The 15,049-nt window shown below is 37.6% G+C and overlaps 1 protein-coding gene across 1 annotated transcript in view; it reads left to right on the forward strand.

Annotated features, from left to right (window-relative positions):
• Positions 1-228: 228 nt before the first annotated feature.
• Positions 229-15,049, forward strand: part of LOC145694393 (E3 ubiquitin-protein ligase RNF10) — a 75,866-nt gene continuing 61,045 nt past the window's right edge. Inside the window, exons 1-3 of the mRNA XM_081770568.1 lie at positions 229-624; positions 6,069-6,241; positions 14,241-14,464. Of these exons, the coding sequence (XP_081626694.1) occupies positions 531-624; positions 6,069-6,241; positions 14,241-14,464 (491 nt within the window). The 5' untranslated portion in view covers positions 229-530. The remainder of the gene's footprint in view (positions 625-6,068; positions 6,242-14,240; positions 14,465-15,049) is intronic.

Here is a 15,049-nt window from a genome sequence, read left to right on the forward strand (position 1 = left end):
GTTTTTGCTCTGTTTATATTTCGTATGTCAATTGTTTATGATTCTGAAATTGTACGAAAAAAAGATACTGATATTATTTAAATTTTATTTAAAATGACTATCGTTAATCATTATAAACCATTGTTGAAAAACAAAAGAAGATACATTAATAAATATTTCCATTTAATCTTATGATATATGTGGTAATCGCTCTTTCGCTTTGGCAGAAAACAAAAGCTTTCGTTTTAGCTTCGGGTTTTCCGTCGAACCTTGCCTGTTCCGTCGCCATTTTAGCGACGACAGTGAAGTCGAGGTCGATCAAGTTTAAAAATCGTCGTTTTCGGCGACAGGGAGTTCCCTGCTCCCACAAGTGTGATTTTTTTTGTATTCTTAATCTTTTGCATTTATATTATTAATCAGTACCTCGACGGAAGTAATATTTTTATTGTTTGAAATTTACAAATCATGGCTTACTGAGAAAATGACGGGTCTCAAGTTGCGTTCTGTATCTCCATGCGGAGAAGCTCTTTTCTCCTTCGTTGTTGCTGTAGATGTTAGAGGATTGTACAATGGACAAGAAACCAGCAGCCCGACAGATCCAAGCCCCTGTAAAGGGGAGTGGAACAGAAACTAAGAAAACCCAAGGTAATGCACGTAACAATGGGGGCTTAGCTATGTGTTGCTATCAATAGTGACGACTTTGAGCTTATCATATGTATGTGCCAATGTTACATTGGTATATTATGGTAAAGGAGGAAAATCTTAAACCTTGGCTGGTTTATATAGTGGTATTAAATGTTAAAACAACATAGATTACGCCATTATAGTAGTAGTGTATGCTTATCGTGCAGGTAGAAATCACTTTCACAATGTTTCCTTTATAGCTTTATATATGTTTCCTATACCAAGTCTTGTACATATTTACAGCATGAGTGCGTGATAATAGTTATGCGATTAGGTCATTTAGCCAGAATGGATGATTTATTGAAAGTAGAAGTATTACTTAGATTCTCCCTCGAATTATTTGGTAGCGACTCTGGCTCTTGCTAGTGATTACGGTTTCTTGTTTGTAACTGTGATTTAGCCGTGAGCATAAACATAGTATTATTTATGGCATAAAAAAAAACTACAGTGCATAAAGCACGAACCAATTTGTGCCAAGTGGCTACCAAAAAAAAAATGCCATTTAATCGAGTCAGGGCAGAAGCCCAGCAGGGGAGGCCAAGCGGGTGCATCCGTATGGAGGGGGCGCGTCAGCGACGGTGGATATACGCATAAATGAGGCCGTTTACAACGGTTCACTGTAAGTGAACACTACCGTCTCGAGTCGTCAATGGGGGTTAACTGCTGTATCGCCGGATCAGTTTTAGGAAATTTGCTGGGCATATATTCCGAAGTTGGGCGTCCGCTTTCGCCACGTTTTTTCGCTGTTATCTCCTTTGCACACTTTCTGCAATTTGTTGCTAGGTTCATTAATCCGTGCTCTTCACAAACTTTTAAAAGATTTTGTTCGTTATCAACGTATTGCTTCACAAATGTTAAAACTGTTACTTCATTGCCCTTGTGCATTCGCCATGTTAATAACATAAATGCTCATCTCTTTCCCACAATGTAACTGTTTTGTTACCTTGCGCCAAGTAGTTCCCTCCGCTCGCCGTATAGTCCCATGTTTACAACCGCTTATTAATAACAAACAGATTTTTCGAGACTTATGTATTATCAAGCACGCAAACGATCAAATTATCCATATCTTTCCTGTAAATTTTAAAAATTTTGCTGGAAACGGACGCCCAACTTTGGAACTTAACCCATTTGCCAGGTCAATTGGAGAATTTATTTAAGTTTGTGAAGAAGAATGAGTGAAAGTCAGGTAAGGTAAATAGTAAAAGTTAAGAAAATGGTCGTAATTTTTGGTTGTTTTTGATATTATATGCGGCACTGTATGCAGAGGCGGATGGACTATTTCGCGGAGAGATACACTTGTTTTACTATACGGATCCATAGATTGTAAAAGGGGCAAGTCTTTAATTTGCCCATTTCATGTCGAGAACAGAACTCAAGTAACTCCTGCGGGCCTTCCAACCCGTTCCTACTACTACTTATATTATGGATCCGTATAGTAAAACTACACACCTAATAAAGTAATCTAACGTAACGTAACGTAATGTAATCCAACCGAATGCAGTACATTTTGTTGCTTTCTTCGATTTTCAAATTGGTCCGGCGATACAGCAGTAATGCCCGTCAATGGATTTGGGGGAGCTATTAAATACCATCTGAAAGTAAGAATGCTTTCAAAATTTTAACTGGAAATTAAGGCGGAAAACGACCATTAGGAAGACCTAGGCGCAGATGAACAATATTAAGATGAATACAAACTAGAAAGTATCCTATTGGCTGAGGACAGAAGTCAGTTTGGAAACTTTTGTAAATGCAGCATTGAATCTTCGGGTTCCATAGGCAATAGAGTAGGTTATGAGGGCAAGAGTTTAGTTAGGCCATTTCATTCAATTAAATCGTTCAGTGAACCGATTCATAAAAAACCGGTTCCTCGGAACAGTTCGTGAAATATCACCAGGAACTAGTTCCTTACAAATGGAATCTGTTAGAAATTATGGTGGTTCCGACTGTAATGAATTACAGCAAGGACATCATACTTTCATAATGAAAAAAAGCGCTTGAGGGGGGGGGCAAGCCCCTACCCACTCCTTCTTAGAAAACGAAAGTAAATTATAGACATGAGGGGAGGACGTCTCCCCGAACCCTTTTTAATCCCATCACAGTTTTAAAAACGGCAATTAACGTGCAGTGGAAATTTCACAAAATTATATACTTGAAATGAAGCAACAGCAAGCAAAACCAAGTAAATATTTTACAAGGAAGGAAAAAATAATTAAAAACCAAATACCTGATATTTCAATGCGATGTGCACAATTCCGCAGCATACTTCATAAATAAAAACTACTTTTGCCCAATGTCCTATTCCACAAAAAATATACAAACTGCAACATCATCCCTTCTCACCCGTGCGTGCGGCTCAAATTTATCTTAAGATGGCTTCAAGTAAGAACAAATACTGACAGTAATAACATACAAAGTACACTTTTTACCGATTATGTCGAACTGTGTTGAATAGCTTCTGCTCCTTTTCACAAACACTAGAAATCCTTTTAAGGTTTAATATATCATTTCCGCAAATTAATGTAGTTAACTTATAAAAATTTAGATTTCCTATGACTTTTTCATCAAAACAAATCTCCATACGGTTTGACATGACTCAAAAATAACATTAATCCGAAAATGAAAAACCCGCACAAGAAACCACCTCGAGAACCACATTCATCGATCACGACATCAACAGCAATGAAGCAGACACTCAACAAACTACGTGTAGCATTGAAGACTGTCACGTCATATCCATAATTCCCCGTTCAAACAAAATAGAACCTTGAATTACATGACTTTCTACAAGCAATCAAGTCCCTCAGGTAAGCCCCTCAAAACTGAAATCAAAAGATCAAATCACTGAATCGAAAATCTGAATGAAATGGCTATAGGAAACTCTTGCTGGTTGAGTAATAATAGCTACAAATTTAGTTTCCTTTACAAAACACATACAATTATACGTAAATGCCTCTAATATACTTATTTTGTTGGCGACTTACCACTGTTAGTAGTTACGGGTGCAGGAAGAGATTTGTTTCCTAAATAGGGGGAAAGTTTGACAGATAGAAAACGAGTAGCACAAAGGTTAGGAATCAATGGACTACCGTTATCTCTTAACTTTAAAATCACCTTTGATACGAACTATATCTACATGTTGGTCAGCCAGCTCTGATTTAATCTCCTCAGTGGCGTTTAGGAGTTCTCAAGATGATATTACACCACGAGACACATTCTGTAGACAATGGGGTTCTGCCAGCACGTTCACTAATCCAGTGGTAGTCAATTTGAGTAGCTTCGCTGTTTACTTCTCGTCGAACGTTTCCACTAACGAAGTGTCATTCCCTAATTTCTTGATGTATCTGTATTCAAAATCAAATCTGGTAAGCAACATTTACTTGTCCCCGTGCTTCAGATCCACTGAATTAACCGAGACATACACAGTACACCGCAAATATCCAAAGACAAATTTACTGATATACAAACAAGGTAGGTCCTGCTTAGTGCCTATTTTAATGCAGAGGTCAGAAATTACGCGTCGGTAATCTAGATGGGTAAGCAAGTTTCTTTATCTCCCATCCATGGCTACAAACGTTGCAGTATATATACACTATTCAGACCTAAAGGATAGTAATGCGAAATACGTTATAAGGTGTTTCAAAGCAACGACAACGTTTGGGTGATTCCTGACACCAAGATAAGACAATAAATATAGACCAACCTGGGTGCACAAATGCTTCCTTTCGGAGTTATAGGCTGCCGGAAACATGAAGAAGTGAACTTTAAAGGTCCATAGCTCCAAAACTATGGGACCTTAGTCGTGTCAAGACTTCATTTAGGAACTGATATGTGAACTATTCAATTACGCACGTTTCACAACCCTACGATACTTCCGAAACAATTTTTTATAGGGGTAGTTGGTGAGTACTTCAAATTATACGCCTGTAGCGAAACTACTACTGTACTATAAAATTGTTGCGTGAATACCGCAGGATTCTGAAACCTCAATTTTTGATAGGATATATATATATATATATATATATATATATATATATATATATATATATATATATATATATATCCCTGTATGGCCTGAATTATGATCTTTAGTGGCAACAGAACAAAAGTATGCACTTCGAGCCAAGCCTCTATACTTCGAACAAAGTCCACTAGAGGCGCTCCAAATCATGAAGGCAGTTGGATAATTTCGAGTAACAACCGACCGTTGTGACTTGAGTAATGCTATGGTGAATGAGGGGGATGTGACGTAGTACGTTGCTTCAGGTTAACAATAGGTCATATATATATAAAATATAAGCGAGTGACATTGAGGTACCACCATAATATAAACATTGTTTTGAATACCGGTATGTAATTAGTCCTGGTTTGCAATGATTTCGCATAAATCTGGGGAAATTTTAGTGGTTGCCTGCAATAGTTCACAAGAGAAAAACGGAGAATTTTTAACTTAAATATACACAATCTTACCTTGTATCCAGGAAATTGAAAGACTACTCAAACTGTTTCGATGTTTGTTGACGTCTTTATCAGTGCCATTCATTTGCTGCTTGGTGGCTTCCTGCTTCCCTATGTAAAAACCTCTGGAGGGAAAAAGTAAATGAAGTCTTAGCTTCCAACTGATGATTTTGCTTACAAAAAATACATCACAAAATTGATACAAAGCCAAAAGAAAACGACTGATTTATGTGTCGTCTTCTTAACAATTCTTCATAAGGGAAATGCTACATGTATTCGAACCGTCTGCTTGCGGATTTATTACGAAATAGTTCGCTTTCCCAGGGAGTCACAAAATCGTCATGCAAGCTAGCTTATTAAAAATGGAATGTTGGTAAGAAGAAAATTTTTTAAGATATTAGGAATTAAAAGTATGTTTTTTAAGGTATTAGGAGAAAATCTATTTCCGTCCACTTAAAGTTAATCTGAACATAGATATGTGAGGTTAAGGTCGGTTAAAGAATGATTTTGTGACAAAAATTCTTAATATATTTACTCATGGAATCTATTGGATACATATTTATTATTTTAAAAAGTAGATCCTGCATTGCATTCCAGATTTGAGAATCATTCATGCCATCTCCAGACCATTCCTTAAAATAACTTGTATTTGCTACACCACCCACTAAAATATGGTTGTAGTTTCTGTGCATCCGTAGAAACCCAGTGATCCAATGCGTACTTTTACTGGGCGATTAAACTGTAGAATTTGTGTTGAAGGGCCCAAAAGTGGCCTGAAACAGTATTCTGTCATGGTTCTCATGATTGGGATGCGGTATGAAGGATCATTTTCTCTCCTTAGTACTCTTAAATTAAATCTTTCTTTACGTATATATAACCATTATGTCTATGCAAGCCTGTTTTAAACTTAAACGATAATAAGTTCTGGTTATGATTATGATATATTTCAGATGTTACCAGTGTCAAGCCATTTCCCAAAACTTCACGCAGACGAGAATCTAATGGATCCATTGCTCCAAAATATGAACAAAACAGAAAGCCTGTTCCTCAGAAAGGCAAGACTTTCGACAAAAGACCTAGACCAAGGGGACAGTATTACGGAAGTGGAAAGGAGAGTACCAAGGTAAGAGATCCATCTGTTCCTGTTCCATTTTGTTTGTTTCAACTTTCATAAAATCACAACTTAGTTGATTGGAGAACCGATTCTACATGAGACGGAACCTACTGTTTAAAGTGCGATCCAGATCACTGTTTCGCGTGATTGATTGATTTCTATTTACGTTCTTTGTGAGCAGCGGAGCTATATATATAATATAGGACAAAACTGTGCAATTTAAAGTGACATTTGCATTAGTGTAGTACGTACGTTTGGTGCTCTTCCACCGGGAGAACTCCCTCTTGGCTGTGTGGTTAAAAACCTTTAACCTTATTGACCTAAGATACCAAAACAGTATCACTTCACTATTTTATGTAATTCAAAATAAGATGTAGAGAACTGTAAGTCATTGGAAACTTGAGGAAAGGAATATATTGAGAATTAAGAACCCGTGTAATACAACAATCAACTAAATACAGTTCCACTACACAGAGCTTCACTTACGTACGTGAGTTATAATTATTCCAATATGACACTGACTTTCCGCATTATTAAGAAATCGGGTATTTGGCAAGTAAAGTGGAATAATTATTCATTGAAAAAAGTTGCTGCATGTTTATTATTACAGTCTATCCAGTGGGTGTTTTTTCGGAACCACTAGCCCCATGTATAGAGAAGTATACGTACTACGTTGACACATTTCCACTGCCTTCCATCAAAATTGGAAGGCGTTAGCAGTGACGGTAAATAGGTACGGTGTTGTGACTGACATTATCTGTTGGACGTCGATCGGAAAGGAAGCAATGGAGCAACGTACCTGCATTAAACTTTCAGTGGGTGTTAGGTAAAAATGCAACAGAGACGTTTCAAGTGATTCAAACTGTGAAGAGCATGAGACAGGTGGGAGGTGCTTTCAATACCCATCTCACCCTCTCACAACAGGAATGTACGACATATGCAAATGATATGTAAATGTTGTAGATAATTAATAAAAATTTAGATTAGCCAAAAATAAAAAAAAATAATTTAGTGTCGGTAGAGCCAAAATACAAATAAAGTTAGAATTTACATTCCTGTAAACATGAGTTCTATATTAACGTCCCATTGCCCCGTTAGGGACAGTAATGCTGCTTGAAGCTCTGACTTAGGTCAGATATTATCTTAATATTAAGAAAATGTGAATTTATCATCAAATTGCATTAGTTAAATCTGGCAGACACAACATATCCTGAAATGCCTGAAAAGTATATATATATATATATAAAAAAAAAAAAAAAAAAAAAAAATACAAGTTATTTTGTACTCACCCTGCGGCTAAGTATTCAATTAAAAACTCCAAACATTTTCTAGAAATGCACACATATTTATTTTTAATTTCACTACTGAACACACAACAACACCACACGCAATATATATATATATACACTAGATATTCAATAGATATATTTTTTTTTTTTATCAACTTGATAACTGGAGTTTCTTTTTATAAAAAAAAATAATAATAGAGATCTCTCTCAATTCAAATGTTCACTGTCACTATACCGTTTAAACAAGATATTTCAATTCACAGTCACTGTAATTATACTTCACTCCAGATGATTCTCCGGGAGAGGTCCTATTATCCTTCTTCTTTGGGAGTCACTGTCTTTAGATCTTGTCTTCTATTGAGAATTAAGTTTTAGTTTCAGAGAAACTGCTGATAAAACACACTGGCATCTTTAACTCAGTCTTATGCCTTGTGTTTAATAAAATTGAACTTCAGCAATGCAAACAGTGTTTCACTTTTGGTATGCTAAACTAATATTCGTTTACTTGTCAGACATTTTCAGCTGTAAATTTATGTCAATAAAGATTATTCACTTGAGCACCAAATAAAATGTGGTTCTTCAGAATAAATATCTTTTTATAACAGATGTCCAAATAACCTGTGCTCCATTATTTACTGCTGAAGTTATGTATATATGAAGATATGACTTCAACTTTCAGTTTCTCCCAAAAAAAAAAAAAAAAATTGTCTGACATTGGCGACAGTCGATCTTCAACTAACTCTATGTTTTACTCTCTTTTGCTTTTGTTACTCACACAAACGCGAGCTTTTACCAAAACTCGCCTCCTCCGCGGGGCTGTAAAAGTTTTTTTTTCTTTCTTCATTGTCAGAGGATAGCGGGACTTTCTTTCACAATAAGGGTTGCTTGCGAGAGGCCTGACGCGTGTATCCCTCTAGCGGTTACTGTTTCTTTTTCGAATGTAAACAACCTCTCTCAGTGACCGATATCCTTTTCTGTTTACATTTATAATTAATGATATTACCGTTTAACGAATTACAATTGACATGTAACAAAAGTTGAAAACCAATATTTAAATATCCTATTTTGCATTTATAAACTTGGGTGGAGTTGTCATTATTAAAAAGCAGAAAAAAATACCAAATAACTTGTTGGTGGTAGACAATTGTCTTCTGCTACCCTCCATCACACTCCAAGGCATGCCGGGAGTGCCAGAATCAACATACTGAGTTTAAAATTAAGCAAAGAATAGCAAACTGCCAAAATAGCTATTCTATAAAGAAAATACGGTAAGGATCGCGATTCTATATACTAATATAACTATATCGGATCTGTCCAAGAATTGTTATAGGTTGGAATTTATATTCAAAAACATATTTCATATATCCGTACCTTCTGGTAACCTTGGAACAATATGAAAATTGAATTGATGAAGGTTCGCTGACTAGGCACCCAGATCCGTTGAACCACCCCCACCGGAGAGGTAGCGGTTCCATTAAAAGTGTGAAAATCGCGGTCAGTGAAACAATTTCTCACGTATTGTATTCGAAATTTCGTATCTAGATGTGTATAGTTTAACAAAATTGCTCATCGGCTTTCTGTCGCCAATTTTGTTTTGTCCATCCTTAGAATTTCTTTCCTTTTCTTACAATATATTTCTATAATAGTTATAACACATTGAAAGAATCTTGTTTATAGTATTTTCTAGTTACTATAGGTTGGCAATCTTTGGTACTCTAAAGGTCACTAGCCTCTGTCTCCCTGAAGTTTCAAAAATCATACAGAACTTTCCACAAATATATATAAAAAAAAAGCAGTTTTCTGTTATGCCACTAAACTTAATGAAATTTAAAATAAAATAAAATAATATCAGGATGATTAGCTTGAAATCTAATGTGTATAAAATAACTAAACTAATTAAATATATATATTAAGTCTGAATATAAGATTTAGGTTGCTTATGCAAATGTTATGAATAATAAGAATAAAATAAATAAAATATCTCTGTTAAGCTTGCTCATATCAAAACCGTTTACTATAGTGAAACATTGAACTGTAAAAACGTATTTGAGTGGTATGCAAGATTTCGTGATAGTTGGGAGAGCATTCAAGACTATCCATGACCAGAACCGGTAATGACTGTGCAGACTAACAAAAACGTCCAAACAGTGACGGAGATTGTACACAAAGATGGTTATGCACAACTCATCGAGGATCTTACTGGAATTTCCAAACCCACTATTCCTTTCATTCAAACCGAAAATTGTAGCAAACGAAAAGTCTGTGTGCAGTTCGTGCCACAGTAGCGAATAAAAACATTGCAGAATGGAACACAACTGGAAACATGGATCAAGTAGCTGATGTGAATCCATGTCAAGCATTGTAACAATGATGAAGTGTAGTACTCTCAGTATGAGCCACTTACAAAGCGTCAGAGCTCGGAATGGAAGATCAAAGGTCTCCAAATCCAAAGAAAGTATACATATAGAAGAGCCGAATCGAAACTGCTCTTGCTCTCTTGGATTCCAAAGGAATCATTAACAAGAGATTCACTCCAGAGTTATACTGTGAATGCAGAGTATTGTGTGGGTGTTTTTGTAACGTCTGTTTGCCAGGTTGGAGTTGGACTTGAGTATCGGCAAAAAGGCTCATGATCCGTGTTGTGTGACAATGCACTCGTGCACAAATGCAGGATGGTATGTCAGTTTATGGCCAGAAGGGGGATCGTGGCGCTCGATCAGCCCCATGTTCTCCAGATTTGGCACCATGCGATTTTAGTCTAATTCGGAAACAGAAATTAATGTTGAAAGGAAGGCATTTTGACTCCATTAAAGACATACAAAAGCCTTTGACAGCGATTTTGGAGGCTGTTCTGAAACAGGAGTACAAAGGCACCAAGTTCTATATCCGCTTCATTGAATGTATTGACTTACGAGGTGTCTATTTTAAATACGTGATATTGTAACCTACTAATCTTTTATTTTTCAGTAGTCACCTTTTCTACTGGACAGACTGTGTACATTTGAATGCGTCTTACTTGGTAATCCTCGTACCGTTTTAAGTTCTCTTGTCTCCTTCAGCGGGTTTCGAGATTCCACTGCAAACTTACAACATACTTTCATGACAGCAAAGTATTTTTTGGTAGTGATCACTTAAAGGACAACAGTTGAAGGTTTGCAAATTATTCTTTGAATAAAAATGTGCTAACCTCAGTATCTGTAAATTTTCAGATTGTGAAGTCGGGGTATTGTGCATGAAAGAATGTGGACTTTCCACAGAAAGGTCGGGTTGTATTTTATTCACCAGAGATACTCTAGTCACTTTCTACCACACTTTTCGTTTTTGAATATCGTAAGACAACAATTGTACTATGATAACTAGTGGATTTCTGGCTTTTAAAACAGTACCTCTTAGAGAGCCAAGAGTTTTATCAGTTGTCAGTGGTTTTTGTTTGTTGCGTATAACTACTATAATACTTGCAATGTTTATGCAAATATTTGCTATATTTGGTTTCGTTTTTAAATTAATTTAAACTCAGACGGGTTGTAGTTTAAACTTCTTTTGTAATTTAACCTATATTATCAAAAATAGTCTCGAGAGTACTCTGAATTGCTGTTTGTTTTTGTACGATAACCAAAGTGTTGAGTTCACATTATGCTTAATATGCATTGTGTGTTATTTAACTTTGGAAGAGAAGTTTCCTTTTTGTCTATGGAATAATACATCAGCAACATAATATGAGTAAGATGTTTGGATAAAAGGAACAGTTTTTGCCAAGGATCCAGTTGCCGCGCAAAGAAATATGTCGTGATTTTCGACCAGTAAGACAAAAATGTTCTACAATCCTTATTTGAAGAGATAGCCAGTCATAATTTGGGTACAGAAAAAAAAAATTCTTCCATGTCCACGTCCGTTGTGTGGAGTACCAGTAAGAATTTAAAGAACGCAGCAGATTTATATATCTGAAAATTACTGTTGTTTTTAATTGGCTATGATTTCGAACTCGGAACGGGCGACCTTGTATTGGGTGTGCAGATGATGCTTTCAGAGATACATTATGATTTTACATCTTGAGAATGATAGTTCCTCCTTAAGCAGTAAACATCTTTTACCATTGTGCGTCATTATTATTTTGTATGAATTCACTCTTGTACTTACATTTGGGCTCCCTCGTGGCTCTGTGATCAGCCACGGATATGTAAGGAAGGCCATCCTCGATGAGCACAGATTAAAACATCAGAAAAGTAAAAGGTACGCTTGCACTTGCAGTATTTACAAGGGAAGTGCATATTTCAGAAGACAGTGTTCGTTTCCATTGTCTGAGACGATCTAAAGTACAGAGAATTGTGCGTACGTTAAGTTCCGCGGACAGTGACACCCGAATACTAAATGCAGAGTGTAAAGCTTCTCTGGACTTCTTGCAGCGTTATTATGTGCTAGGCAATGATCTGTGTCGCATCATTACGGGAAATCAGATATACGTGCGTAATTTCACACCGGAAACAAAGAGGACCTCTATGGATTGGAGGCCCACATCTTCGTCTGTGCAGAAGTAATAGGAAGTAACGATTCAGCGGGGAATTTCATAGCCACTGTTTACTTCGGTTGTGAAGGGATGGTTTACGCAGGTTACGCATGGAGGCAACTATTACTGCCGAACATTGCTATCGTTGCGCACTTCCAACAAGAAAACAAGAAGTGTGGCAAGTTAGTTACAGCATCGTTCTCCTTCGCAACAATGAAACACTTGACGCACAATGAAATTATTTTCAGCCGTTTAGAGGGAGGTATGGTATCATTTATTCTACAGTTCAGATATGCACCAAGCGATTTTCATATTGTCAGCAGGTTTAAAGAACATACGAATGGGCAATGAATTCAATCCATGGTTCGCCAGTAGTTCCACGGCCAAAGGAGCGGATTGCTATCGACAAGGAACTGAACGATTGGTGCAACGTTCGAATGTTGTGTACAGAGATTGGTGACCATATCGAAAAATAGTAAGTGATGTTTGTGCGACTTAGCGATAAATACAGTTTCATTGATTTCCCATAATAATGAACTTTCTTCCTAAATGTCCTACTCAAATATATTGAGAGATCCACGAATGCAGGAAAGCTATGCAAAACAGAATCATCCAGGTAAAAAATGGTAATAGGTTTTCACTTTCGGTGAAGCTTGGGTCTACCTGGACAACACTAATAGCTTCTAGATTAGTCTTTATGCGAAGGGCCGCTCCGAAATTAAATGAAATCTTTAAGTTTTACGTCCCGCGGTTATGCCGGTTAGGCTAAAGGAGACGGTGATGATGAGAGAAGAGTGAAATGGTGGAATGAAGAAAGTGGGAGGAAACGTGAGAACCCCGAGAAAACCCACGAGCACGGTGTTTGTCCACCACAAAGTCCACACATCGCGAGCAGGGATCGAACCAGGGACCCCAAGCACAGGAGGTAAACGCTCTACCACTGAGCCACCGCACCCCCAAGGGCCGCTCCGAGTTCATCCGGAAATGTTGAGAGAATTTCTCAAAGAAATTAACCGCTGTGGGAGGATTCTTCGCCCGTGGGCAGTCTCGAATCCATCATGTCTATTCTAAGGCTAGCCTACTTCCAGCTTAGCATCCTTATACGCTGCTCACATTTCGCAATTGTACGGCAACGGTCACCGAAATATGAAAAGCAGCATGAACAAAGCATTCAGTCACATTGCTTTTAGCTCGGTGCCGTACTATAATCATTTCTGGTTTCAGCATTTATCGCCATAGAACAGTGGTATGAGGTAGCGACAAACTTTTCTGCAGACGATTCAGGATCTCAAGAGAACATATCGTTACACAACACTCTACCAAATCGGAAGTTGTTGAAGTTTACTACTTCCGGTTTCAATACTGATTTCCGTAGAGCAAAAACGGTAAGAGAGATCGACATGCAGCTTTTTGCAATCTCGGTTCAACTCGCAAAGTGTAAGTTCCACCTCCTCCCTTGATCATCTGTTCAGTCTGGAATTAGTTCATATTAGCCATTTCCGGTTTCAACCTTTATCGCGATAGAACTGAAACAGTAAGGAATAGCGAGTAATGGGTTTTTGATATGAATTCAGCGTTCTAGGAACAGGTTCTATCTTTGATCTTATTAATCTGTTACAACCAGTAGTTATAGATGTACTACTTCAAGTTCGAGTATTAAATTTCCATAGTTTGAAAGTCTACCGTAGGTTCACACTGTGAAACGAAACTCACTTGTTTAAAATGTCGCGGTAGCTCAGTGGTAGAGCGTTCATCTTTGGTACATGGGCTCCTTGGTTTGATCCTAGCTCGCGCCAAGTGAGTTTTGTGGTGAACAAAAGCCTTGTGCGTGGGTTTTCTCGGGATTTTCTCACTTTCTTCATTCCACCATTTCATAGTTTCTCTTAAATTAGTTGGGGGCGCGGTGGCTCAGTGGTAGAGCGTTCACCTTCGGTGCTTGGGGTCGCTGGTTCGATCCCAGCTCGCGCCGTGTGGACTTTGTGGTGGACAAACCGTGCTCGTGGGTTTTCTCGGGGTTCTCCCGTTTCCTCCCACTTTCTTCATTCCACCCTTTCACTCATTTCTCATTATCATCGTCTCCTTTAGCCTAACCGGCATAACCGTGGGACGTAAAACTTAAAAGATTTCATTTCATTTTTTCTCTTAAATTAGTTATTCCATTATGGTTTGTGCGTATTAGGAATATTCCGGTTAAAAAATGATTTTCTCTTTGCAGGTAACACAAAGTGAGGAGGCAGAGTATGGATCAGTTTTTGTTCAGGGTAGCAGGAAACAAAACTTGAACCACCTGCTCAATTTTCATTATGCCCCTCGATCTGGTGCGGTGAACTCTCTCAATTGGCGTTCAGGCCATGGAGGGGGAGGCGGGCGAGGATCCAGTAGATGGTTATCCACTACTCATCGTCATAAATATAACAAGGAACATTTTTTACAAGCCAAGTAAGTATAATCTTTACTTTTGTATTCTTCATCATAATTTGTATCGAAGGTTGCTTTAATGGAAATAGAATTTGGAACGATGAATTAAATACAGATTTAATTACTTTTTCGATCAAATCTAAAAGGTTGAGTCGCATATTTGTGTCCAACTTTCAACCCCACCCATGTGCATAGGTATCAATCGCTGGGTGGTTTGAAGTGCAACACAGCTACAAGCGTCAATACTGTTCTCGCTGTGAGCATGTGATACATGCATCATGCTGGGAAGGGTATATCGTGGCACTTCCACACCAAATTTGCTGTACCTAAAATTCAATAACAGTGTAAGGAAAATGGATGTACAATAGAATCAACTACTATCAAGAACATGGTTAAGTTATATAAAACCAAGAAGTTCTAAATATTCACACTCCAATAAGTGTCGAATACGTCCTTGCAGTGATTGCACATTTCTCAGAAGTTACGTCGAATAGCCTTCCAGTATCCCTCCACCCTCCCGCTCGTACATAACAGGTGGTTGCCATGCTATGACACGTCTCGGAGACGTGTGGATCGAACCCTGCGCAACAAATTAAATCTCCGAAA

The sequence above is a fragment of the Thermobia domestica genome, chromosome 9 (genome assembly GCF_964235325.1).
Source record: "Thermobia domestica chromosome 9, izTheDome1.hap1.1, whole genome shotgun sequence".
Taxonomy (NCBI): Eukaryota; Metazoa; Arthropoda; class Insecta; order Zygentoma; family Lepismatidae; genus Thermobia; species Thermobia domestica.